Genomic DNA, 25,533 nt, shown 5'->3' on the forward strand with positions numbered 1-25,533 from the left:
GGTTGGCCCTGTGTCAGTGAGCGGAAGGGTGAAGACGGGCAAGTGAGCCCGGGGGACACGCCTGCACCAGCGTCCGCTCTGCCCTCGGGGATGCTAACCTCCCCCCTGGTGCTTCCCGGCTCCGTCCCTGGGTGGCAAGCACTGGGCTGGCAGCTTCCTCTACCCACCCCCACACACAGTGTGGCTGGGACCCAGGTCGGGGAGGAGGGCTGCTGGGGCTCCCAGCACTGGGGGGGCTTCTCTAGGCTGCCCCCAGGCCTGTCCCAAAATCCTGGCAACCCCGAGGGAGTTACTGAGACACTGGGCTAAGGTGGGGGCTGGAGGTGCCTTGGGGGGCCAGGTCCCTGCTCCCCTCCCGGGATTCCTTCCACTGCCGGCTGGGCCCCACCCCCAGTGGTTTTCCAAAGGTGGGAACTGCAGGGAGGGGCACAGGGACCCCAGGAGGAGCCGGGGAGGGGGAGGGGTGGGCTGGGGTGGGGAGGGGCGGGCCCAGCCTGCCTTCTTGAGCCACCTGCTAGGGGCCCCATGACAAAGGCCTTAATGGGGCCCTGGAGTCTTCTCCCCTCCCCGCTCTGCCGCTGCGCTGTGCGGCCAGCTCAGAGGCCACGGGCTTTGTCTGAGGGGCTGTAATTAGCCGTCCCCAGGGGCCGCTTCCGCCTTCCCACAAAGGCTCCTTTCAGCTTCCCCCTCCTCCTGAGGCCTCTTAGACCCCCTTGCCCGAGGACCCACCTCCAGCTCCCCCCACCCCTGGCGGCTGTGCTGGGAGCCGTCCTCCCAGCAGCCACCGGGACTGGATCACCAGCGCCTTCCACGGAGCAGGAGCCGGCCCGGAGCCGTCAGGTGGGTGCTGAGGGGACGGGCAGATGTGGGTCTCCTGACGCCCGGGCCCACGTGCTCCCGTGATCCTCCTGGGTGCCACCCCCGCCGGACTCCCCTCCCAGGCCAGCTTCACTCCTGGAGGGTCCCACGGGGGCTGCTCTGTGCCCCCCGAGTAGGGGAGGATGAGTGCGGGTAAAGACAAAATCAGAAGTGTGGTCTCTTCCCTGAGGGGTCTGGGGGCTGTCCCCCAGGCATGTGCCCCCTCCTACTGGCCCCCTGCTGCAGGCTCCCTTCTGGGCACCAGCAGGAGAGCCTCGGGCCGCCCCACATCCGCTTGCTGAGCTGCCCCTGGTGGCCCATGAGCCGGCCTTGCCTGGAGAGGCCGAAGTTCCCAGGGAGGTAGAGGGCGAGGGCAGCCTAGCGGGCAGCGTCGGCAGCCCTGACCTTCGCCCGTGTGTGCCCGACGGCTCTGGGACTCGGCCGGCTCTGGGCCCTGCGGACTCCGGGGTCTGAGGTCAGTGCCAGGACTGCAGCAGCACGGGGCACAGTCAGAGCAGGTGCAGGGTTGTGGGGGAGAGGGCAGGGGCTGGCTGGGCAACACTGACTAGTCATGGCCAAGTGGAGAGGCGTAGGCAGGCCAGGGGCCATTGTGGAGAAAGAGAGACAGGAAATGGCCAAGCCACGAAAGAGACACAGAGCTAGGAGAGGAGAGAGGCAGAGAGAGCAGAAGGAGAGGCACCCAGGGCGCCAGGGGGGAGTGACTGGAGAGGGTCAGGGACAGGCAGGACGAGCAGACGGGCAGAGAAGGGAGCCGCCTGGCTGGGGCGCCGCGGCGTCTGTCATCGGCTGTGGTTTGGCGAGGTCTGGCCCAGGCTTGCCATGTGCAGGGCCCAACTCGGGGGGCCTCCCCAACCACAGGGGGGCCTCCAAGCCCAGATGCCACAGAGTCCAAGTTCAAGACAGGATTTCCAGGGAGAGCATGGAGTGTGTTCCCCCAGCTAGGCCCCTGACCCGAGCCACAGGGCCCCTCTGGGTTCACGCTGCCTTTGAATGCGATAGTGTCGAGTAAAGCAAAGCTCTGAGACTCCAGCCTTGTCGCCTGGCCTCCTCCGGGGCTGCCTCCCTGCAGCTAGCCTACTGCTCTGTCCTGTCTGTCCTGCCTGACTTCCTCACAGCCCAACAGGGGCTGCTTGAGATCCAGCAATCACAACTGCATTTCAGCTGGCTGGCAGGCAGGAGGAAGGGTTAAAGAAAGCATCATTTATTTTTAACAACCCATCCTGGGAATTACTCCAACACTGTTAGATTTGCCTCCTGCTTAGCACAAACCCGTGAGGCAGCTTCCTAGGTACATCAAGCAAGTGATTATTTTGCCACACCCCCTCTCCCAGCGTGACCACTGCTGCATCTGCCAGGTCCACTTTTTATGTGTGCACACTCACACATGTACACACCCACACGCATGTACAAGCACACACACGGACCTGGCGAGGGCAGCTTGGACTGGGGTCATGATTGCTGTACCGGTCAGGGCTTCGTGGGCTCCTGGCAGCCTGCAGCGTGGCCGGGGTCTCCACCAGTCAGCCCGGGAGACCCCTTACCCTCTCTGCAGACAGAGCTGCAGGTGCGTGTCGGGCTGGACACCGCGTCCTGCCACTGCCCGCAGCTGGGGCACCGCCTCTGTGCGGACAAGGGGTCTTTGAAGAAAGCAGTCGTGGGGAGTGGGGTTCAGACCTGGGTCCGCTCTGGTGCAGAACGATCTGAACGCCACGCGCGGCTTCCCACGCGCTCTGCGGAGGACGTAGGTGCCCCATGGAGTGGCCCCCACAGTGAGACGAAGGTCCTGTCTCCACCCAGGGTTGGCCTGGGCTCCTGCTGGGGGACACAGCCCGGCCGCCGTCCTGGCCGCGGTGCCCTCCCTTCTGGGTCTCTGTTGCCGCGGGGGGGCAGTCGCACCCTGCCCCTTGCTGACCACAGCCCTTTCTCCCCAGGGGGCAGAGGCTGCCTCCCCGGCTCCCGTCCCCTGGGCTCTGGGCCCCCTCTTCTGATCTTGGTCCGTCCCTCCCCGAAGGCAGCCAGGTTCCCCTTGGAGGGGCATGGGGAGCCTCCACGCAGATGACCAGGAACAGGGTCAGGGACCAGGGACCAGGACCAAAGGGTCAGTCAGAGACCAGGGTCAGGTTCAGGGCCCAGGTTCCTACTTAGGGATCAGGGATCAGGGTCAGGGGCCTGTAACTGGGACCTAGGATCAGAGTCAGAGACCAGGGCTCAGGACCCAGGGCCCCGGGATCAGGGTCAAGGACCAGGGCTCAGGGCCGCTGTCACTAGCGCCTTGGGGGTTGCAGAAATGTGCTTGGGCCGCTGCCCACACCCCAGCCGCTGTCCCTGTCCACGGTTGGAAGAGAAAGCTCCCTGAGGGGCCTATTTTGCTGCTCCTAGAACAGGTCACACCCGGAATTCTGGCCCCAAAACCCCATGGAAGTTTGGTCAATGCCCCCCTGCCCTGGCCGGGTCCTGGGCTCCACCACCAGCCGCAGGGAGCTGATGGGTTACGAAAGGCTGGCTGGGGGCTCCCCTCCATGGCGGGGTGGGTTCACGCTGGCTGGGGGCTCCCCTCCCGTGGGGGGGCGGCCTCACGCTGGCTGGGGGCTCCCCTCCATGGCGGGGCGGGTTCACACTGGCTGGGGCTCCCCTCCCATGGGGGGCGGGCTCACGCTGGCTGGGGATCCCCTCCGTGGCGGGGCGGGCTCAGTGGGCTGCAGGAATGAGTGACAGTGAGGAATGACCGCAGGTAGGGGTCCTGAGCCCCTTCCTGCTGTGCAGGCCTCTCCTGGAGGAGACTCTGGGCCAAGGGGATCAAGTTTCGGGCAAATGGTTTTGGGGGAAGGGAGGCCTCACGGCGGGAGAGCAGCTGTCTGTGTGGGGCCCCAGCCCAGGGCTGGAGCTGCGAGGTGGGGGTAGGGTGGGCTTCTGGGATCCACGGACCCAGGAGGGAGGTCTGGGGGTGGTAGGAGGAGGGGCAGGGCCGGCACTGGGCAGGGAGGGGCTGCTTTCCAGGAGGAAGTGGTCACACACCTTCTGCAGCAGGTGCTGGGGACACTGCAGGGCCAGCTGGCCAGCGGCTGAGACCACACGCCCGCCCCCCGCCCGCCGGCCCGCCCGAGGAGGCGAGGAGGCGGCCCGGCAGTGGGGAGCAGCCTGCCTGGAGGAGGAAGGGGAGGAGGAGGAGGATACAGAAGCCAGAGGGCAGGAGCCACTCCTGGACGGCCAGGTTGGACTGGGGTGGGGGGCACGGTGTGGGGAGGGGGCAGCGTGAAGCAAGGTTTGGAGGCAGGGAGGGGAGGGAAGGGAAGGAAGGGGTGGGTGGTAAGGTGGGGGACCTGAGCTCTGAGCGGGGAGGAACACGCCACCGCCCCCTCCTCACCCATGCTGCCCCTCCCCTCACAGGGGGCCACGTGGTTGGTGGGGGGCCTGGCGTGCAGAATGAACCAGGCAGCCCTCCCCTCTGCCTGGGATTCCCGCTAGGCTGGGGCCAGAGCCTGGCGCCCTCTGTTCCCGTGTGTGCCGTGTGCTCACGGGCAGACCCCCAGCATGCTGCCTGCCTGGGTAGGACCCGCCTTGGGAGCAGGCCCCTGGATTCTGGGGGCCGGCTGGGGGGGGGGTAAGGGGCTGCCCAGGCAGACAGTGGCCACCCCTCCCCACCCCACCCACCTGGCGCGCTCCCCGCTGTGCTCGGGGATGAGGTCTGGCTGAGGTTTGTGCTTCCGGGGTGCCACTGGATGGACTCAGAGCCCAAGCTGGGGTCTGGGGTGGGAGGCGGAGAGCCACAGGGTCTGGGGGCTTCTGGCTGCAACCCGCGCCCGGCGCCAACAAGTCCCAGGTTCAGCCCCAAGGGTACAGGGTCTTCGGGAAGGCTGCACAGGCTGCTGGGGGCCGGGGGAGCCCTGGGGAGCCCTGCGGGTGCTCCTAGGATTCCGGCCACGCTGCAGGCCTCCCCCGCTCCCCCCGCTCCTCCCGGCTCAGCACTTGGCCCTCTGAGGATTTTGATAACCACAGACGGCAGGAGGCGGTGCACGTGGGCCTCTGATCCAGGACGCGAAAATTCCTTGGGTTTAATCAACTCGAACGCAAACACGGGGCATGGGGCAGGGGCGGAGGAAAGCCCTGACCCCAGGCCTTCCTGAGCCAGCCCCTGCCCGGGGCCAGGGCTGCTCCGGCTCCAGGCCCCGAGGCAGTGGCCTCCCTCCGCTCCAGTCCAGAGATCTTTAGCCCACCCCTGCCACGGTGCGTCTCTGTCCAGCTGAAGAGTCCGGCCTGCCTGGGCCGCCCCTTGGACACTGGCACTGGCCACATCACGTGGGCCCCCTGGGCTCAAGCAGCGGGGCAGCCTGCCCTGACCCTTGACCCCTGACTCGTGCTCTCCTTGCCTCCCAGACTTCCCTCCTCAGCTCTCCTAAGACTCTCAAGCTTCACCGGTGCCACCACTCCTGACCCTTTGTGGTCCCCAGGCCCTGGTCCAGACCCTCTCCTCCAGGAAGCCTCCCCGGCTTGCTCCTCCTCTCTGAGCCTCCACGGTGCCCTCTCCCGATGGCAGGGGCTGGCCAGCCGGCCTCGATTCTTCTGGGTCTGGGCGCCCTAAGCCAGCCAGGCTTGGAAAAGGGCAGCGGGCAGATGTTTGGCACAAGGATCGAGCCGCCCAGGATGCCCACGTCGCATGCAGCAGTGTCTGGGTTGGAGTCCTGGCTCTGCTTCTGATCCGGCTTCCTGCTAGCGGCACTTCCTGGGAAGTGGGCGTTGAAGGCTCCAGGCCTTGGGTCCCCTGAGTTGCTGGCTCCTGGCTCCAGCCGGGCCCAGCCCTGGGCATTTGGGGAGTGAATGAGCAGCTGGGAGACCTTTCTCTGTCTTTCTGCCTTCCAAATAAATAAATAAAACAATTTATTTAGAAAAAAATACTCCAGAAAGGAAAGAACCGAGGGGGCCGCCCTGTTCTCCCCGGCTCTTTGACCCAGCCTGCCCTCCGCTGCCTGCGGCAGGACACCTGGGCAGCCTCCACTTCCCTGTCTCTAACTCTGCATTCCTGGCCACGAAGTCACCCAGGGCAGGGGGTGGAGGCCCTGGGGGCGGGGGAATCCACAGTGGGAGAGGGTCCAGGCCAGGTGTGGTGGCAGCTGCAGGGCGAGCTCAGACCCAGACGGGGAAGGGACTTACCCAAGGCCACACAGCCGCCCCGGCCCGGCCCAGGCAGGAGAGCCTGCCCCTTCCCCCCACCCCCCGCTCCCTCCCACTCCTGCCCCGGCACCTGGACATGGCCGCCCTCTGCCCTGGGGGGCCCACGTGTCCCGGGTGAAAGGGGAGCAGCGTCGTGGACACTGGGCTGTCCCTGCAGAGATGGGATGGTGTCCTCTGGTTGATGCAGGGAGATTGGGGAGGGACAGATGGAGTCTGGGCTTCTCAGCGCTCAGTTGGGTGCCCCCCTTCAGGTAGGAGCCGACCGTTACCTCCTCCATGCAGTCTTCCCTGGCCGCCCCCGGGACAGCCAACCCCGGTCTGCTGCCACCGTGTTGCCGCATACGGAGCACTGCCCGGCCCGGAGTCAGCCTGCAAGGAGCGTCAGTTGAGTGAACGATGAACAAACTCGCCCGGGGAAGGCAGAGCTGGGTGTAACACACAGCTCTGACCATGAACCTCTCTGCCTTGTGCGGGGAGAGAGCTCCCTGTCTGGGCTGGACCCCAGAGGGAAGCAGGGTGCCCCCTGAGCTAGGATCTGAGCCCCTGAGCCGTGCAGGGCAGGCTGGACCCAGAGTTGGAGCAGAGGGCGGCTGGGGCACCCCAAGGCACGACGGCCAGGCCCTCGAGGGATGCCGGCCACGGGTCTGCCATTGACCCTTTGCCCAGGGCCAGGCTTGGGTGGGCGGCCGGGAGGAGAGGCTTGGAGAGGCAGCATTCTCCCCCGGATCCGGGATCAGGTGGACCGCCGTCGCTGTGGGATTGGGAAGGGAGGCCCAGAACCCTCTTCCTGCAAGAGGGAGCCTTTTGGGGAGGGAGGGGGCCAGGAGTTCTGGCCGATCCTGAGCCTCCCTGGCTCTGGCTCTGCCCGCCCCGCCCCCTGGCTCCTCGGGCCCACTCTACCACCCGCAGGCTCCTGGCCTGCTTTCTGTGCCCCCCACCTGGAGCCTCTCCCCTGCCAGGACCCAGCACCCCGCACCTGGCACCTGGCACCTGACAGGTGTTCACTGAATTCACATCTTTGAGCAAACCACTGGGGGACCGCATTCCTTAGCTGGGGAGGGCCACGACCCCAGCCCCCTCCCCGTGCAGCCTCAGGGACCTGGCCTGAGGACGTCTCTGGGACTCTGCCCCTCCCTCCCGGCTGGGGCAGGGAGCGGGGGGAAGCACCCAGGGGCCCCGTTCTTCAGGGGCGGGGGATGTGGGATGGGGAGCGACCCTCGTGACCCTCAGCCCCCTCACCTTTGCCCCAAACTCTGGAGGAGCCCAGGGCAGGCGTGGCTTCCCCGCCCGCCCGCCCGCCTGGCGCGCGCAGGTCTGGTTTGCGTTTGGAGGAGGGTTCCGCCTGTGGGTGTGGGCTATCTCCTTGTGAAATCGAGTTGAGGGAACAGAAAGGTCTCACCAGGAAGGCACGTGTTGCTCCTTCATGGAAGCCTGTGGGGACGGAATGGGGGGGTCCCGCCTCCCCGCCTCTGCCGCAGCCCCAGGGCACCAGCTTCCTGGGCTGACAGCCCCGTGGGGCACTGCAGAGGCGCCAGCCAACAGGGCCGAGGCAGCAGGACAGACAGCACGGGGCAGGTATGGCCACGTGTGCGGCAGGTGTGGGAGGGGGTGCTCCTGGCCACACCCCCTGGGCTCAGGCCACACCCCCAAGGTTCAGGCCACACCGGCGGGGGGGGGGGCTGGGGTCTGTACTTTTGTGGGGGTTGTGGAGTATTCACATTCCTGAGTCCCAAAAGGGTTTGAAGGTGGCTGGCCAGAGCGAGGGGGGCTCTCAAGGGAAGCAGGAGGGACCCGGGCTGGACCCTGGGGGGCAGGAGAGGCCGGGAGTCCCGCTGGGAGCCGAACTGCAGCCCGCCCACCCTTTGATCTCCACAGCGCCTGCCTCCCTGGGCCCCTCCTGTTGGGTCTGGGGGTCAGTCTGCCCGGTAGGCTTAGGAGAGGGGAGCTCTGGTTTAGACATGGCCCTGCTGGTGCTTGGACAGACAGACAGATGGATGCTCCGGCAAGGCCCCAGGGCCCCAGGGGCGTGCGCTGTCCCTGCATGGTGGCGGGCGAGGCCGGGCGGGCAAGGCCGGGCGGGAAGGGACAGGAGAGGACAGGAGAAGCCCTCCCCCACCCGCGACGGGCTGCTGGGCTCCCGGGCGGCCCGGGCTCCCGGCTTTTCCCAGACAGCCGAAGGCAAGAAAGTAACCTTTAGGATTAAAAAGAAAATGTTTCTTTGTTTGGATTTCTTTCTTTCTTTTTTTTTTTCCTTTTTCCCTTTTAAACCTCTTTTCCCATTTGCAGTGGCATTTTTAGCCCGGCCATGTCCACCCAGGCGGCCGGGAACCAGACGCCGTCCGGGCAGGCCGAGGAGGACGCCTATGGCAGCTGGTACATTGACGAGCCCCAGGGGCCTGGCGCATCCCAGCCGGAGGGGTGAGTGTGGCCGTGGCTGGGGCCAGGTGGAGGGGTCCCCTTGTAGGGGGGAGGCGGGCGGAGACCCTGGTGGGGGCTGCTCCTCTGACCGGCCCTGAGCTCGCGTTCATTTGCTCTGTGACTCTGGGGAGGTGCAGCCTCTCTGGGCTTTCATCACCACGTCCCGCATGCTTGTCTCGCTGTCAAGATGCTCCAGGTTGGCACAACCTGGGCCGGGCTGCTCGCCTCGAAAGCACCTGTGCCGGGTGTGAGATTACAGATTCCCGGGCCCCAGCCTGGCAGAGTGTGGCCCAGCAGGTCCAGGTGCTCCTGGGGTGACCGTTCCGGGGCCATGTCTCAGCACTGAGTTCTCTGGATGGTCCTGGGGGCGCGTGGTGGGGCGGGGGGGCTGAGAATGGAGGATAAGGCCTGGGAGGATGGGGGAGGGGATGGTTCCTGTTATCTTTGGCAGCAGTGCCCAGGCCAGCCTGGGGTGGGCAGGTGGAGGGAGACAGCCATGGCCCCCCTCCCCCGCTGCCCCAGGCCTCGGCTGCCACCTTTGCCCAGAGCCCAGCCTCTCTGTGCAGTCTGGGTGCCCTGAGGGAGGAGCGGAACCTCTCAGAGCCCCCCACCACCTGCTGCCAAGGACGCCTCTGTGGGGGACCCGGAGCTCCGCCTCTCCTTTGTTGTTGCTGGCCCCTGCTCCAGGGGCGGAGGGTTTGAGGCATGGCAAAGGTGAGGCTGGGGGGGAGGTGCCTGAGCCAGATGTGTGCACATCTGTTCCCCATCAAATCTGCAACCGGAGAAGGCAAACGGCTCACGTGCTCCCTGGGAGGCGGGGGCTGCTGCCTGGCCGGGCTGGGGTCACCCAGCGGGGACGCGGACCCCACCCAGCCTGGGGGAAGCAGGTGGTGGGAGGCCTTGAGGTGCCGTCCACCTGGCCCTGCCTGGCTTGCCTCCCTCACTGACCTGGGCAGACCCTGGGCTCCCTGTGAGCACGGCTGCTGAGGGGAGGGGGGAGGGGCCAGGACCTCCCGCGAGGACGAAGAACCTGACCGTGGCTGGGTCCTAACGGGGGCCTCTGGGCGCTGGCCCTGGCTGGGGCTCTGTGGCCTCAGGATAGAGGTCGGGGACAGGGCGATGGGCAGCTGACTCCTGTAGCGGTCTGGGGTGGGCCGCTCCCTGCTCTCGGTACCGGTGGCTCAGCTGCCCTGGCCCCAGGGGTGCGAGCAGGAAGCTGGGAGTTCAGGGGAATCCCGAGGAGTTGAACTTGAGCTCACCCCTGCCTGCGTGAGTCAGAGGCTGGGGTGGGGGGGGGCGAGCATCAAGGCTTTGAAGAGCCCGGAGGCCCGCCCCTCAGAGCCTCAGCACCCCGCATTGTCCACGTGGTGGACCCTGGTGACTTCAGCCGAGTCCAGCCCCAGGGACCCCTCTGACCTCCACTGTCCCCTGGGCTGCACACAGAGGTGCACCCACCCTCCCACCTCTGCCTCTGCCTCTGCCTCCTGGGGCTCTTCCCTCCCACGGAGCTTCCGTTCCCCAACTTCCCTGAGAGATGCCCCAACCCCCACCTGCCTCGCTGTCTCTCCTGGGGTCAGCTCCCGTCTCCGGGTGTCTGTGCCAAGACACAGCTCCTGGAGGGCATCCTGGTGGGAGTGGGGGGTGCAGAGCTTCTGGTCTGGAGTGGGGGCCACAGGGAAGGCTGCCCGGTGCCTGCCCTGGCTGCGCCCCGGGAGCTGGGACCATGGCTGAGCAGGACTGTGGGCTGGACAGGAGCCCAAACCCTGGGTGGGGACAGGGAGCGCCAGGCCTAGGCTCACACAGGGCACCCGCCAGACCCCAGGTGAGAAACAGCGCAGATAAGAGGCTCCCTGCCTCTCTACCCCCCGGACGTGACTTCCTGCCTTTCCCAAGGGGTTGGGGGCTGGGGCCGTCCTAGAAGAGGGGTCCGGGCTGTGTGCTCCCTGGAGGAGGAGGCCTTGGTTCCTCCTTCCCCAGGCCAGGGGGGCCCAGGTGGATGAGCTGAGCCCCAGCAGCGAGCCCCAGCTGCAGCACCGGGCTGCTCTGAGCTCTGCCCGCAGTGGTGCCCAGAAGCCTCCCCCTGTGCAGGGACCCCGTCCCGCCTGCCTGCCCTCCCAGGTCCAGCTCCAGCCCAGTCCCCCTTCTCTGCCACCTGAGGCTTGGACCATCTTCCTTGGTGTCTTCCTTTCTTCCTGGACCCCATTTAGCTATCTTGAGCTCGGTAGGTTCAGGCTTCGGTGAGCACTGTGGTGTGGATTTCCACACCCATTCCCTTGGCTGGGCATCCTTGTGCAGTGTGTAACCTGTGTGAGGCCAGGAACAGTCAGGAAGCCTTCCTGGAGGAGGAGAGCTGGAGAGGTCCGTAGGGGAGGAAACAGTGAGTGATGGAGAACAGATGTTGGGCCACGCTGGCCCCTCTGCTTCCCCTGGGGGTTTCCCATCTTCAGAGCGTGGTGTGGGATGGGCGGGTGTGCCCCGAGGACAGCGACGAAGCAGCCCTGTGTAGGACAGAGCAGGAGGTTCAAGGTGGTGGTGGGTGGGGCCTCGGACCCTAGACCCCCGGCCAGGCCTGAGCCAGCCTGCGCTTGCTCCGCAGGGCAGTGCCCGCCTGCCACCCCAGCGTGTCGCCCGGCCTGCTGCACGCCTGCCTGACCTCGTTGTCGGTGAGTCCAGCCTGTCTCAGGGAGTGGGGGTAGGGGCGGGGCCAAACCAGCCTCCCAGCCTCCTGTCCCCACGATGTCGCTTGAGTGTGCGCTGGGCGGGTAGGGGTTCCTGAGGCTGGCAGGGGGCCAAGCTCTCAGACCCAGGCCCACAGGGAGAGCCTGGGCCCCCCGAGCCCCGCTGAGCCCCCTGTGCGAACCTTCCAGCTCCTGGCACTGTTGCTGCTGGCCGTGCTGCAGAGGCGCTCTCGGCTCTGGCCCCACTGCTGGAGAGGCAGGCCTGGACTGCCCAGGTGGGTGCCGGGGCCTGGGCACCCCAGCTCCGACAGGGCCGGGGGCCGGAGTGTTGGGCTCCTAGAAGCCACTTCTCCCCCATGGGACCTCCCTTCCCTCTCCCCAGGGTCCCCAAGGTTAGCCAGGACCCCAGAGGGAGGGGTGTGGGGAGCCAGGAGTCCACCCCAGGCCCTAGGAAGCAGCAGCCTGCTGGGCAGCCCTGGGGGCGTGCACTGGCCTCTCTGGGACTTCAAGGATAGCAGGCCCTGCCCTCCGGCCGCAGGGCTGGGACTCTCCCAGCATCCTCCTGGCCCTGCAGCCTGGCAGCTGGGGGCACCAGACGCTGCCCTGGGCGGTGCCTTGGTGGAGACGGAAGCCGGATGGAGTGCCTGGGGCGCTAGGGCCAGCTGGGACACAGATGCCAGGACCGCGCAGCCTGCCCCGGACAAGCGGGACGTGGCCGGGGGCTGCGTCGGCCCTCAGCCAGGCCCACGCCCAGCCCGCGGCGGCTGAGTTTTGCAAGGACACCGTGACTGGTTGAGCTCTCTGAACCTCTGCCAGCCCAGACACGCGGGCGGGGGCCTTGCGGGGGCGGCCATTTCCTGGGGCTCCCGCGGTGGGCGGAGGGGGCCGTGCTGGGGCCTGTTCCCGCTGTCTGTGCCTCTTGGGACCCTCGGCTACCGGGACCCAGAGCGTGGGAGGCAGGAGGTGCTGCCCGGAGGCTGTGGGCTGAGGAGCGCTTGGGCGAATTAATGAATGAGTGAATGAATGCCAGCAGGACGGACTCTGCCTGGCCAGGCTGTGGAATGCGGCCTGGAGGCGGCGGGGGGCGCTGGGGCTGCACGGCTCCCTCCTGTCCCCCCCCTGCCTCTGTCCAGCCCTGTGGATCTGTTGGCCAAGGACGGCCCCTGGGCGGTGCCGGCTGCCGCGCTCGTGGTCGTCTTCAGCTCGCTGTGCCTGCTGCTCCCCGGCGAGGACCCGCTGCCCTTCCTGACCCTGGCCTTGCCTCCAAGTCCAGGTGCCTGGAGCAGCGGGACTGGCTTGCCGGGTGGGAGGGAGGCCCGGAGGCCGAGCCGCTGTCCCGGGAGGCGCCGTGGCCTCCTTGGGGCTCGTGAGCACCATTTCCGGGGAAGGGGAAGGGGACGGTGACAGAGCAGGGGCCTCATCACAGCCCCCCACCCCGACTCTGCCCTTGCTAACCTGCTACCACGGTTTCTACTTCACAGATGGGGAACCTGAGACCCCAGGAGGTAACCTGTCCCACATCACAGAGCTGGTCCCTGTCCCGGCCTGGACTTGAGCCCCGGGCCAGCTGAGGGCTTTGGGGGATGCCCGGCCCAGCCCTGCGCCCACCCCTGCGTCACGCGTCTCCCTCTCTCTGCCTCTGCTGCCTTCCAGGGCCCTGGAGGATGCTGGCCTTGCTCTACTACCCTGCCCTCTACTACCCCCTGGCTGCCTGCGCCCCGGCCGGGCACAGAGCTGCGCACCTGCTCGGCAGCGTGCTGGCCTGGACCCACCTTGGGGTCCAGGTCTGGCAGAGGGCAGAGTGTCCCCAGACACCCAAGGTAACCACTGATGGCAATCGCCTGGGGCGGAGGGGCCTGCTTGAGCCCACGGGGTCCCTTTGGTATCTGCACGCACTGGGATTCCTGCCACCCTACCTTAAGCTCGGGGTCCCACATGCCCGGCCAGGCTCCGCCTACCTGTGGGCCAGCAGGGGACAAAAAGTGTAGGGAGGGGCATGGGGTTGGGTGGGTACCGTAGTGAAGAGCAGGGGAGGGCGGCCTCAGGGCTAACACAGAGTTCCAGAACCTTCCAGCCTGGCTCACGGCTGCTGGGGCCGCTGTAGGGCCACTAGGCGAGGACCCCCAACTGTGATCCAGGCCGCAGAGCCGGACAACCTGGTCTGAATCCAGTCTCCCCACTTCCTTCCCTCCCTCGTTCAGCTGCTCAGCTGCTGTGAGCTGTGGGCACTGCCGCACAGAGCCCCTGGCACCTAAGGACATTCCGGAAATGGGGGGGGGTCAATTAGTATGCGAGAGGAAGCCAAGTGCTGCTGGGTGCTTGGAGGGCATGACGTCACCTCTCTGAGACTTGGTTACCTCCCCGGAAGTGGAGTTGATAACTCTAGTCCCGGGGTGTGGGGGAGGGTAGGCAGAGACTCAGAGGGTTTTTGGGGGGATTACTGGGTCTCTTCCACCACTCAGAACCTGGTTCCTGCCAGGCTCTTGATTAACAAATAAGCGAGTGACCAGGGGACCCAGGGAGGCGGGGCAGACCGCCAGGGGGGCCGCCTTCAGCCTCTTGTTTCCAGGGCCTGAGCCTGGCTCTCCTGGCCATGCAGGGTCTGCACTGTGGCCTCATTCCCGGTGGGAGGCAGAGGGGAGTCCAGGAACCTTGGGAGGGGGACACTGTGCAGGCCTCAGGTGGAGGCAGGAAGGGGCTAGGGGCCGGGGGCAGAGGGCAGACGGTGAGTCTGTCTGTGCGTCCGTCCGTCCGTCTGTAGATCTACAAGTACTACTCCCTGCTGGCCTCCCTGCCCCTCCTGCTGGGCCTTGGATTCCTGAGCCTTTGGTACCCGGCGCAGCTGGCACGAAGCTTCAGCCGCAAGCCAGGAGCAGGCTCCGAGGTACAGGCCCAGGCTGGGCTCCCAGGACACTCAGCCACCCAGCTTTGCCGTCCCAAGTTCAAGGCCTGGCACACAGCAGGTGCCCAGGGGATGTTTGCTGAGTCCCCGAATGATGGCTCCCCATCCAGACAAAGCCTGGGTCGGGCCTGGGCTCGGGCCGCAGCTCCGTGAGCACCCACGTGGGGGACGGGCAAGTCCGCAGCCACTGCCCCCCAGAACCTCCCAGCGGCAGAGGCTCCGACTGGAGGAAGCTGAGGGAGCAGCCGTCGAGGGGCCGCAGGGAGCCGGGAGGGCATGGGCAGGGCTCCAGGCCCTGTATCTGCTGGAGCATCGGCTGTGTCCTCAGGGGTGGCAGAGCGGCTCCCACGAGGAGTATCTGAGGAGCCTCCTGTGCCGGAAGAAGCTGAGACACGGGTGAGGTCCCAGGCCCTCCCTGGGGGCTGGCAGACAGGGCTGGGCCGCAGGTGTGCCTGGGAGGGTGGCTCTGGGCCCCACAGGGGGCAGAGACGAGGCAGGGGCTGCCCTGAGGGCCTTCCCTGCCGGTCTCTCCGCAGCACCTCCAAGCACGGCCTGCTGTCACGGGCTTGCCTCGGCACCAGACGCTACATCTACACTCCCCAGCCAGGTACGCGCCCGGCAGAGGCTGCGAGGGACAGGTGGCCTCTCCTGGCCCGGCACAGGGCAGCCGCCAGTTGGAGACAAGGGCGGGACCCTGGCCTGTGAGCCCTGTCCCCTCCTCTGGGGTTGAGACGGGGTCCCGGGCCCCAGGCAGCGCCGCCCACCCCTCCCTTGTCCCGGGAACTGCAGGGTTCCGCCTGCCTCTGACGATGGTGCTTTCAGCCACCCTGACGGGGACAGCTGTTTACCAGGTACGTCCTGCGCCCTGCTGCCCACCTGCCTCGGGCCCTGCCCCGACCCCCATCCCAGCTCTCCGCATGCCCCTCCCACAACCTTGCGCACCTGCCCCTGGCCCGCCCAGGAGGAGAGTGACACACACACACACACACACACACACAGATCTTCCATCTACTGGCTCACTCCCCAAATGCTTGCAATAGCTGGGGCTGGGCCAGGTCGAAGCCAGAAGCTGGGAGCTCCATCCGGGTCTCCCATGTGGGTGGCAGGGGCCTGAGGACTTGAGCCACCCCTGCCCCCCCCCGCCCCCGGTGCATTAGCAGGAAGCTGGACTGGAAGTGGAGCAGGCGCTCGGTCCCAGGTACTCCCAATCATATGGGATGTGAGCTCCACCCACGGCACCCAGCTCCTGCCCCAGCCACGGATTGAAATCCCAGCTCCCTGATTTGCCTCCTTGTGACCTGGGCGTTCACCCTTTCTAGAGGAGGTGGAATTGCCTCCCTCTGCAGGTAGTGGGGGGAGCCAGTGAGATAGCGTGCTGGCAGCCCGCCCCCGGCACCCCAGCACCACCCCAGCAAGGCAGCAGACAGTAAAAGTCCTGGGGCGCGGGTCTGGCCCCCACCCCCGCTCCCCGGTGTACAAAGGGGGAAAGTTGAGGCTCAGTTGGCGGGGGGATCCGACTAGGAAGCTCCCACAGCTGATAGCCCAGTGTGGACCCAGGCCTGTCCGGCTCTGGTGCCCAATGTTCGTCTGCCCTCCTGAAGCTGAGACTGGACGACAGATGGACAGACGGAAGTGCAGACAGACAGCTGTCAGTGCAGCCTGTGCCGCGGTTTGCACGCCCTTCGTAGGCAGGCAGACCTGCTCTAGGGTCCTGCGGCTGTGGCCTGCGTGCTGCAGGGGTTTCTGACCCGACGTGTCCGCTGTTGGCACAGAGAGCGCCTCTGGGGTGCCTGTGTGAGCGCCCCAGGCCCTGCTCCTCACCACGGGCTCCTGCAGGTGGCCCTGCTGCTGCTGGTGGCTGTGGTCCCCACCATGCAGAAGGTGAGGGCGGGCGTCACCACGGACGTGGCCTACCTGCTGGCCGGCTTTGGGATCGCGCTGTCTGGGGACAGGCAGGAGATCATGGAGTTGGTGAAGCACCATCTCTGGGCTGTGGAAGGTAAGCCCCCCGCCCGGTCCCCCAACACGGAGCAGGGACGGGGCGGCAGTGGGTGGGGGATGTGCAGTGGCTGCTTCCTCCCTGCCGACACTGCCGGCCTCTGCTGCCGAGGCCCCGAGCTGGACAGGTGACAGGTGGGCTCCTCTAGGGACGCGTCCCAGGCTGGCTGCCCCCTGGCTCGCTCACAGGCCCGGCTCGGCCCACGCCCACGCTGAGCCCCGCGCTTGTAAGAGGTCCTGTTAGGACAGAGGCGGACCCCAGCTCTCACAGGAGCAGGAAACGGAGGCTCCGAGGCAGGAAGTGAGACTCAGCCCGGGCCACGCCTTCCCTGGCAGGTGGCCCTCGCCAATTCCTGGGGCTCCCACCGTGGACCCTCTTGGACGCGGGGGCTGATCAGAGCAGCGTTTACTGCCAAGGCCAAGGGCAGGCAGGCTGCTGTTAGAAGCCACACTCGGCCACCAACAGCTGCGCGACCTTGGGCAAGCTACTTCTGCCTCCTGGCCTCAGTTTCCCTACCTGCAAAATGGGTGCTGACACTCAAAAGGCGACCTTACCCTAGAAGACAGAGCTGTCCACCCAGCGGGGCCCAGCGCGGGCAGGTGCAGGTCCTGCAGGCGGCCAAGAGCAGAAGGTTTCGCTGCAGCTGGGCTTTGGAAGGAACCTCATTCAGAACGGGTGGAGGGAGAGGCAGGAGGCACACGAGGAGATCCAAGGCCAGGCCTGTGGGCGGGGCTTGCACACCTTCACCCTGGTGAGCTCTGCCAGGCACCTGGCCGGGCTCAGGGGGCAGGCGCCTTGCTCCCCGGCTCCGGAAGGGGTGGTGCAGCCTCACCCTGCAGAAAGGTGTCCAAGAGGGCACTGGACCAGCAGCGGGGAAGGTGGGACAGGCGTCCTCGGCACACCTGGTCACGGTAGAATCCCCAGTGCCAGAACCCCCCTCCACTCAGCAACTCCGCGGGGGGCTCAGCATCTGGGAGGGACCCTGGCACCCAGAAGCGAGCAGAGCGAGAGACGCGCGGTAGGGGGCGCTCGGTGGGAGCTGGCTGGTTGCAGGCCTGACCACAGCCCTGAGAGAGGCGGATTGTGCTGGCCCAGGAGCAGCCTGGCGCTGGGGACTCTGGGCTGGTGCCGTGCTGGCTCTCACCTCCTGGGTTCTGTGGGGACACAGCACTCTGGATTCTCCCCCAGGGCCGGCCGAGGAGACCAGGGTGCCAGCGCCCAGGCTTATTTTGATTATTATTACTGTTATTCTGGGGTCTCTCCTACCTCTGTGGGCCCAGAGCGAGGCTGGTGTAGACGCAGGTGGCAGGTGGCAGCGGCGTGGCTGTCGGTCCTGGGGGACCCAAGTGCGTCCACGATGCACCACGCTCTCTCCCAGCGGCTGTGGCCTCACCGTCCGTGAGCACGGTGGGGGTGAGGGAGCTGGGGAGAAGGAGCAGACCCCAGAGGAGGGGGAGCAGGGTCCTCGCCCGCATTCTGCATGCACCCGACATGTATGTCCCATGCAAGGTCACGGACGCAGCATGGCTGGGGCTTCAGAGCCCCTGTTCTCCTGGGCGCTGGGCAGAGCGAGGCTGGGGGGAGGCGGGGTACCCCCTGAGGGCCCCACGGCCCGAGCAGTGGTGGCAGCTCGGACGGAGTCTCAGCCATGCATCTGTGGTCCAGCAAGACCAGGACGAGGCTGGCTGTGCCGACTCAAGCCAGACCTTCGCCCTGGCCGAGGCCCTGTGGTCACCAGGCGGGATAGGGCGGCCAAGGCTGTCCGTCTACTTGCACTGGGTCTGAGAGTCTGGGAGGGGGGCCGCCGGGACCTGACCCCGCCTCTGCCTCCAGTTTGCTACATCTTGGCCTTGGCCTTGTCCTGCTCGCTCACCTGCCTGGTCCTGGTCCGCTCGCTGGTGGCACACAGGTTAGTGTCGGGGAGGGCTCAGAGGCCCCTGGGCCTATGGGACCCCTGACCCCGGCTGGTTGTGGGGAAGCTTCAGGGAGGGCTTGTGCAGGCCAGGGAGAGGGCCAGAGTGGGGCGGTCTTGGCTTGGTCGGGGTCAGGGTTCCTGCCGGGGCCTCTCGCCTGCACAGCCCTCAAGGCCCCTGCTTGAGCTGTCTCCGCTCCTCAGCTTAGAGCAAGCCGTCTGCGGGTTCTGTCTCCTTCCTGCACCCCGGGGGAGTCTACTCAGCTAACCCCTTCTTCCAGGGAGCCCTCCCTGCCTTCCCACTTGGGCTCGTGGCCTCCTGGGCTCCCGCAGCCCTGAACTTCCTTGCCGATGGCCGTGGGTGTGATTTCGGCTGCGTGGGTGTTTACGCGTGTGGCTTCTCCGCAGGGCCAACCTACGGGCTCTGTACCGAGGGGCTGCCCCAGAGCTGGGCCCCCCGCCCCAGAGACCCCAGCCTTCCCGCCGAGCCATATTCTGCTGGATGAGCTTCAGCGCCCACCAGATGGCTTTCACCTGCCTCGGTGAGCCCCTCACCCACCACGCCGCCCCGGAAGTGAATGAGACTCCTGGTGCTGGGGGCAGGCAAGGAGAGAGCCTGTGACTTTTGGGGGGGCTGCAAAGGGGGCCCCTGCCTGGGAGAGTGGAGCCCAGAGGACTTCCAGGTCTCTCCCAGCCCCGAGTTGCTGCCCCTCCCCCCGGGCACTGCGGTGAGAGGCTGGGGCCGGTGTGGCGGCTGCAGGAGGGGGCGGGGGGGGGGGCAGAGGACTCACAGGCCCCGCCCACAGGGCTCCTGGTGCAGCAGCTCATCTTCTTCCTGGGGGCGGCGGCCCTGGCCTTCCTGCTGTTCCTCCCCGCAGTGCACTCCAGCAACCGCCTGCTGCTGCGGGCCCTCCAGTCTTCCTGGTGAGCGGGGCTGCGGCCGCCAGCCCGGGCAGGCCGCTCCGGGGCTGCTTCCCCAAGCCAGCACCTCCGCAAGCCACCGCCCTCCCCGTCCCACCCACAGGCACTTCTGGCTGACTCTGGCCCTGGCGCTGATCCTGCAGAATGTGGCAGCCCGCTGGGCCTTCCTGGACACTCGCCACGGACACCCAGAGCTGACCAACCGGTGAGACAGCCTGGGGCTGGGGGCTCCCTCGGGCCCCGGCCTCTCGTTCTGCACCGCTCTCCCTCTACCGCCCTCTCTCCCCTGTCTCCATCAGGGCCCACCAGGGAGTGGAGAGGGCTTCCTTACCCACAGGGCAAAGGGGCGGTGGCCCAGCCGCTCCTGGACACCTGTCAGGGGCCCCGCATCCCTGGGGGCGGCTCTCACGCGAATCCTCCAGTCCTGCAGTCCCCGTGTCTCACCCTGGTGGATGGCAGGAGGGGCTTGGAGCCGGGGGACCCACAGTGGGGAGGTGGACAGCCCCCCCAGCTCTCCTCGGAGCCGCCTAGCCTCTTGGACCTGAAAGTTTCCCTCCTATAGAAGGGAGTGAAACTGCCTGTCTCCCAATCAGTAAACAGCAGGTGCCCAATGAATGCACAGGGTCTGGCACCCACAGGACAGGCCTCAGCCTTCTCCCCGCCCCGCCCCGCCCCCTGCAGGCGAGCGCTGTACGCGGCCACCTTCCTCCTCCTCCCCGTCAACTGGCTGCTGGGCGCGCTGGGGGCCGCCTGGCGCGTGCTGCTGTCCGCCCTCTACAACGCCGTCCACCTGGGCCAGATGGACCTCAGCCTGCTGCCGCCCAGAGTGGCCACTCTCGACCCAGGTAGCGCCCCTGCATGCCTGGCTGGGCCACAGGCCGTGGCCCTGTGGTATGTGGCACGTGGGGCAGGCGCCCTGTGGCCTGTGCCTGGGGGATGTCCGGGTTTGAGTGGGGGGGGGAGTGGGTGTGTCTGCAGCAGCCACTCCCCCAGCAATGCCACGCCCCCCACCCCCCAGGCTACCACATTTACCGGAACTTTCTGGAGCTGGAGGCCAGCCAGTCGCATCCGGCCGTGTCCGCCTTCTGCAGCCTACTGCTGCGGGCACAGGGGCGCCATCCCCGGCCGACGTGGGCTCCTGCCGCCCCCCAGGACAGCCTCAGACCCAGGGAGGAGGAGGAGGAGGAAGGTGCAGCAGGGGTCAGGGCCTCTCCCTCCCCACGTGTAGAGTACGGGCCAGGAAGCCCCATTCCCTGTCCCGTGGCTGCCTGTGGTGCCCCCCCCCCCATCCAGTCTCAGGGTCTTGTTACCGGAACCCCCACCCCGCCCACAGGTATCCCGCCCATCACTGCCCAGGACAATGCCCCACTCCCACCTGCCAACGACACTCCCACCCCAACCCCCACAGCAGCCTCTGCAGCCCCAAGCTTCTCCCTGGCCCTGGGACCCCAGCCTCAGCCTGTCACTCTGCCCGGGAGTCCAGGGCCCCCTACTCAGGTCTGGGGGCTGTGCGGGCTGAGCCGGGTGTTTGTTGAGTGACTCACAGAAGGTCTGTTCCTCCCAGGGTTGCAGCTGCTACAGACAAAGGAGGCGGCGGCCAGGGGAGCAGGGCCCAGGGCCGGCCGCTGCAGGGCCCGCTGGGGCCTGGCCTACACGCTGCTGCGCAACCCCGGCCTGCAGGCCTTCCGCAAGGGGGCCCTGTCGGCCGCCTGGGCCAATGGCACGCAGCCCTGAGGGCGGGCACGGCCCACCGCTCTCCCTCCCACACATCCTGCTCCCCCACCCTCAGCTCAGCACAGCCCCGCCAGCAGGACCTGCCCCCCGCCCCAAGGCTGCTTGGGTAGGGAGGGGCCATCTGTGCTGAGAGCCTGGGGAGAGCTTGGCCTGCCCATGGCCTTGGGGGCCAGCCAGGACTCTGACCCGTTAGGCGCTTGGTCCAGGAGCCAGCAGCCAGCCACTCCCGGGCCTCTTCCCCACCCTGGCTCGGCCGCCAGCCTACAGGCCTCACCAAAGCCTTCTCCTGACCGGCCTTTCGGTGCAGCCCCGCCGTGGGCCAGCCGCATGTTCCCTCCGCACCCAGCTGCCCTCCCCTCTGGCCCGCAAGCAGGGAGCCAGGCCAGGCCCCTGGGCAGCAGGTGTGTTTGCAGTTTCGCTGCCCTGAACGAGGCCACTGTGTTCCCTGCAATAAACTCGAACCGAGGAACAAGCCTCCTTGTGGGGGAGGGCACCAGGCAGGAGCTGGGGAGCAGGAAGGGGCGTCCCCCACCCCTGGGTGCTGGGGGCTGACCCAAAGGCAGCTTGGGGGTGCAGATCGGGGCGTCTCTTAAACCCCACCACTGGATGTGTGAGTGAGGGAGCGGCTTGCGGTGTGGCCCCCACCCTGGGGCTGGGACTTGCAGAGGCTGGGGGACCGCGGCCACCCGACCGATGTGGCTCCAGGAGAGATGGGCGCCCCACACCCATACCCAGGCTCTCACCCACACCGTGGCCGCCCTGGGCCAGCGAGCTGGAGGCTGCCCCCACCTCCCAGGCTCTGGCCCCACTGCAGCCAGTTACAGAATGTCCCAGTCTGTGGCCACAGGGAGAAGCCCAGGAAGCAGCGGGCGGGCGGGGCTGGTGAGTCAGAGCCCTGGGCCTACTCCACGGGAGGGGTGGGGCACACGGCTGACAGCAGCCGTGAAGGTGCAGAGGCTGGTGCTGGAGATGAGTGGCTCCAAGAAGGGTCAGGGAGGGGTGGGCAGCCCCAGAGGGGCCTGTGAGCCACAGGCCAGGGCAGCAGAGACATCAGAGCGGCACAGCTGCGGCCCTTCTCCCGGAAGCCACGCCCACTCCCTGGGACCAGGGCCGGAGACAGTCCAAGTCCAGTTAGAACAGTGGTCAGGCCTTGGAGCCTCACCCAAGGCGGCCCAGCGCAGGGCCTTGCTGCCCCTTGCAGACTGGAGTCTTCCAGGAGCTGCCGGGGCCGGGGAGGAGGAGGGGGAGGCGAAGGCGCTGTGTGTGCACCAGAAGGCAGGGCGGGGGCTGGCAGCTGGCCAGGCCCCATGGTCCTCCAGCCTCCACTCTGCTGAGCTCAGCAGTCCTGGGGGCTCCGGGCAGGGGGTGGCGCCTCTGCCATGGTCCCTCAGTGTTGCAACTGGGAGGGAAGGAGGCGGCAGGGAGACGCAGCTGTCACCCAGTTCAGTCGGGGGCTCTGACCCCACGTGGGAGCTCCCCGTCCTGGGAGACCCCCACCCCCGGCACCTTCCTGCGGGAGCGGCTTTCCCTCCTGGCCTCTCCAGGCATCCTCCGTCTCTTCCCTCTTCCGAGGGCCCCATCTCCTCCTCGCCTTGGCTCTCACCTCCTGTTCATTCCTAACACCTCCCCCAGGACTGGGCGGGGCCAGAGATGCTGCAGCCCAGGCCCCTCTGCTCCCCCCACCCCTCCCCATTTCCCAAATGCCTGAGGCCGAGCCGCAGCTGGCTGAAAGCCCTGCTCCGGTCACCAGCGCCGGTGAGCCTCTGCGGCTGGCGTCAGGAAGCTCCCGGCGGGGGCTGTGTGGGCCCGAGTAGGCAGGCGGGCTGGCCGTGCCGCCCCTGCCGCCCGCGTGCCAGCCCTGCCAGTGGCTCCTAGCAGCAGACACAGCTCCAGGCAGACGCGAGGGAGCATCGGCCATGCTGTTTATTGCTCTGCAGCCCCCCCCGGCCAGCCGGCTTCCCAGGAGCAGGCTACAGGTGTGCGCTTGGAGAGGCAGGTGTTCCAGGACTGGGGGGGGGGGGTGCAGCTGAGGGAGGAGGAGCGAGAGCAGAGGAGGGAGAGGTGCTTGGGACCCTCAGGTCCTATCGGAGGCAGGGACAGAAGGAGCCCCCAGCCTGAGTTGTCAGAGGAGCCGGCGCGGGTCACGGGGGCCCCAGCGCCGCCTCACCGTCCCCACATTCTGTCCTGCCCTTGCCCCTGCCGTCTACTTGTGGCTGCCTCCCCACCGGCTGCTCAGCCAAGGCTCCTGCAGTTCCGGCACCCAGGCCCAGGTGGGGGTGGGGAGGGGCAGGGCAACCCCCCAACGACACCGCCTGCAGCAGTGGCCCCACAGTCACTGAGTTCTGGGGTCCAAGTCTGTCCTGTGCAGGTCTAGAAATGGGGTGGGGGTGGCAGCAGGGGGCCACAAGATGCTGGACAGGGAGGTAGGAGGATATGAAGGCACCCCCAACCCCAGGGGTGCTGGTGAGGGGCTAGAAGGCAGCGAGGAAGAGGAGGAGGAGGAGGGGGCTCTGGCCCAGCAGCAGCAGGCCTGGGGGCCGTGGCCCAGGGACGGCTTCCCCTACCACGGCAGCCTCGGGGCTGCCGGGGCGGCTGAGGTAGATGATGACCACGCTGTCCTCGGGCCCCGACGGCTGCACCTCGTTGTCCACGGTGTAGCAGCCCCTGCTCTCGGCGGCCTTGCTGTGGAACCTGCGCCCCAGTGCGTCCTCGCCTCCCTCCCCCGGTGCGGCCAGGGCCACGTTCACGGAGCTCTGGGCGCTGCCCAGCTCGTTGGTGGCCAGGCAGCTATAGGTGCCCTCGTCCGGCTTGCCGAAGCCGGGGATGAGCAGGCTGCCGTTGGCAAAGGCCCGGAAGCGGGGCTGGCCACTGGCAGCCAGAGCGCGCCCATCCGGGCCCACGTTGGGACTGGCGATCTCCATGGTACCTCCGGATGTCTGAATGTGCCAGTGCAGCTGGGGGGCCGGCTGCCCGTCCGTGTCACAGTGGAGCGCCAGCACGAAGCCGGGCCGCAGCTCTGTGCCGTCCTGGCTCGGCTGGTAGCTGAGCTGCGCTGAGGGTGCCGAGCAAGGCAGTGGCGGCAGGCGGCTGAGTGGCGTGCCCTTGAGCACGTGGGGCGAGGAGCAGGCGACATTGTCCTGTTCCGGGATGGACACGGCCGTGGCCAGGGCCCACGCCTTGAGCCACACGATGCCGCAGGTGCAGTCGAAGGGGTTGTCGTTGATCTGCAGGTGGGACAGCGCGGTGAGGGGGGCGAAGGTGCCCTCGGCCAGCGTGTGCAGCCGGTTGTGGTTGAGCTGCAGCGAGCGCAGGGCGCGGAGGCTGTGGAAGGCGTCGCGGGGGATGGCGGTCAGCTCGTTGCTGTCCAACTTGAGCAGCTGCAGGGCCCCCAGCGCGTGCAGGTCGCTCCAGGCAAAGTCGGACAGGAGGTTGTGGCTGAGGTCCAGGCTCTTGAGCTGGCCCAGGGAGGCCAGGGCGCCGGCGGCCACCCTGCGGATCTCGTTGTGCGCCAGCCACAGCGACTGCAGCAGGGGCACCTCCCGGAAGGCGCCCTCCGGCAGGCTCGGCAGCCGGTTGGCCGACAGGCTCAGGGTGGTCACGTTGGCTGGGAAGCCGTGCGGCACGGCCTCCAGGTCCCGGTAGGCGCAGTCGGCGATCTGGAAGCCGTACTTCTCGCCGCAGTCACAGGGCTCGGGGCAGGCCCGCACCATGCCCAGGAGAGCCGCCCAGCAGAGCAGACGCAGTTCCGGCATCCTACCTGCTGCGGAGACCCCGCGGTCACCCGGGAGGCCTCCGGCCCCACCCCACGCCAGCCTGTCCCGTCGGAGGCCCCGCTTCACCCTGCTGAAGCCCAACACCCCCCGTGCTGCAGAAACGGGAAACTGAGGCACAGGGAAGGGCCCCGGACTTGCTCAGGTCCCGCGGCCAAGGCAGTGCGAAGACAAGATGGAGAGGTCCCAGGCTCCTCCCCCTCCTCCTCCTCCTCCTTCTCCTCCTCCTCCTCCTCCTCTGGCTGACTTTAAATCTGTTTTGCAGCCCTCCCACATCCTGGCCGCGGTCCCTCCTCTCCCCAGCCCGGCGGGCTCGCCCTGCCCCAGCCCCAACAAGGCCCCTTGTACGGGGCACTCCGCCCCCCCTCGTCCCACCTGCCCCCTCCAGCCATGACCCCAGCCATCACACCCAGGCCCCTTGCGTTCCAAAAGCATGGGGCAGCTGCCTAAATGAACGCCCCTCTAGGACCCCTCTGCCGACGTGGGCTGGGCTGGCTGCCGGGTTTTCCAGGGCCTGGCGTGGAGAAGTAGCAGACACCCCTGCCCGGCACCCAGCGAGGTGGCCTCCCACGCCCCTGGGTCCCACGGAGGTCCACTGTTCCCCCCTCACCTTCACGCGCCTGGTCCCCCGGCGGCCGGGCTCACCCTCCTCCAAGATGGAACCAACCGACAGCAAAAGACGCAGTTGACCCCAGGCTCCAGATGGCCTAGGACGTCCACGGGAGGACTGGACAGGGCGGGAAGGGTGTCTGACCCCTGACCCCGCTCCACCGTCACTCAGCCCGCCCAGCACCACAGGCTGCCCCCCAGTCCAGGCGGCCCACACCCTGCCTCCTTCCAGCCTCGGCAGCCAGGGCCCCGGTGACACCGGAGTGGACGGACGGAAGAGACGCCAGATTTGGGGGTTGTGTTTTTCTCGGCCTCCCTCCCCCGGCCCTCCCTCCCACTTTTAGCAGCTTCGACTTCCTTAAAGACACAGCACTGTCTGGACGGGGTCCCGGAGCCCAGGAGGCCTGGGGGGGGGGCGGATCCTGCGGGGGTGGGGCGGAACCTCGGGGAGGTGGGGGCTCGAAGTTCGGGTCCAGCTCCACAAAGGGCATGTGTGTGTGTCCGTGTGTGAGTGTGCATGTGACATTCCGTGTCGGTGTGTG

General features: G+C 67.5%; 2 protein-coding genes across 5 annotated transcripts; one reads left to right on the forward strand and one right to left on the reverse strand.

Moving 5' to 3' along the window:
- Nucleotides 1-743: 743 nt before the first annotated feature.
- On the forward strand, nucleotides 744-21,081 carry STRA6 (signaling receptor and transporter of retinol STRA6). 4 transcript variants are annotated; one of them, XM_070053403.2, is made up of 20 exons: nucleotides 744-840; nucleotides 3,904-4,090; nucleotides 8,335-8,466; nucleotides 11,063-11,129; nucleotides 11,334-11,419; nucleotides 12,278-12,417; nucleotides 12,626-12,649; nucleotides 12,798-12,964; nucleotides 13,906-14,028; nucleotides 14,375-14,442; nucleotides 14,583-14,653; nucleotides 14,836-14,897; nucleotides 15,883-16,045; nucleotides 17,879-17,954; nucleotides 18,366-18,499; nucleotides 18,764-18,881; nucleotides 18,982-19,083; nucleotides 19,560-19,723; nucleotides 19,897-20,067; nucleotides 20,443-21,081. In XM_070053403.2, the coding sequence occupies exons 3-20, from the start codon at nucleotides 8,354-8,356 to the stop codon at nucleotides 20,610-20,612; spliced, it is 2,019 nt and encodes a 672-aa protein (XP_069909504.2). In that variant the 5' UTR covers nucleotides 744-840; nucleotides 3,904-4,090; nucleotides 8,335-8,353; the 3' UTR covers nucleotides 20,613-21,081. The 4 variants fall into 4 exon arrangements, with proteins under 4 accessions (XP_069909504.2, XP_069909500.2, XP_089167033.1 ...); XM_070053399.2 differs by lacking the exons at nucleotides 744-840; nucleotides 3,904-4,090 and adding an exon at nucleotides 7,331-7,623; XM_070053408.2 differs by lacking the exons at nucleotides 744-840; nucleotides 3,904-4,090 and adding an exon at nucleotides 7,758-7,973.
- Nucleotides 21,082-22,517: 1,436 nt separating this feature from the next.
- ISLR (immunoglobulin superfamily containing leucine rich repeat) lies at nucleotides 22,518-24,364 on the reverse strand. The gene has a single exon (XM_002723844.6). The coding sequence runs from the start codon at nucleotides 24,362-24,364 to the stop codon at nucleotides 23,084-23,086; it is 1,281 nt and encodes a 426-aa protein (XP_002723890.4). The 3' UTR covers nucleotides 22,518-23,083.
- Between the last annotated feature and the right edge of the window lie 1,169 nt (nucleotides 24,365-25,533).

This window comes from Oryctolagus cuniculus, chromosome 12 (genome assembly GCF_051225735.1).
Source record: "Oryctolagus cuniculus isolate XC-2025 breed Fujian yellow rabbit chromosome 12, ASM5122573v1, whole genome shotgun sequence".
Taxonomy (NCBI): domain Eukaryota; kingdom Metazoa; phylum Chordata; class Mammalia; order Lagomorpha; family Leporidae; genus Oryctolagus; species Oryctolagus cuniculus.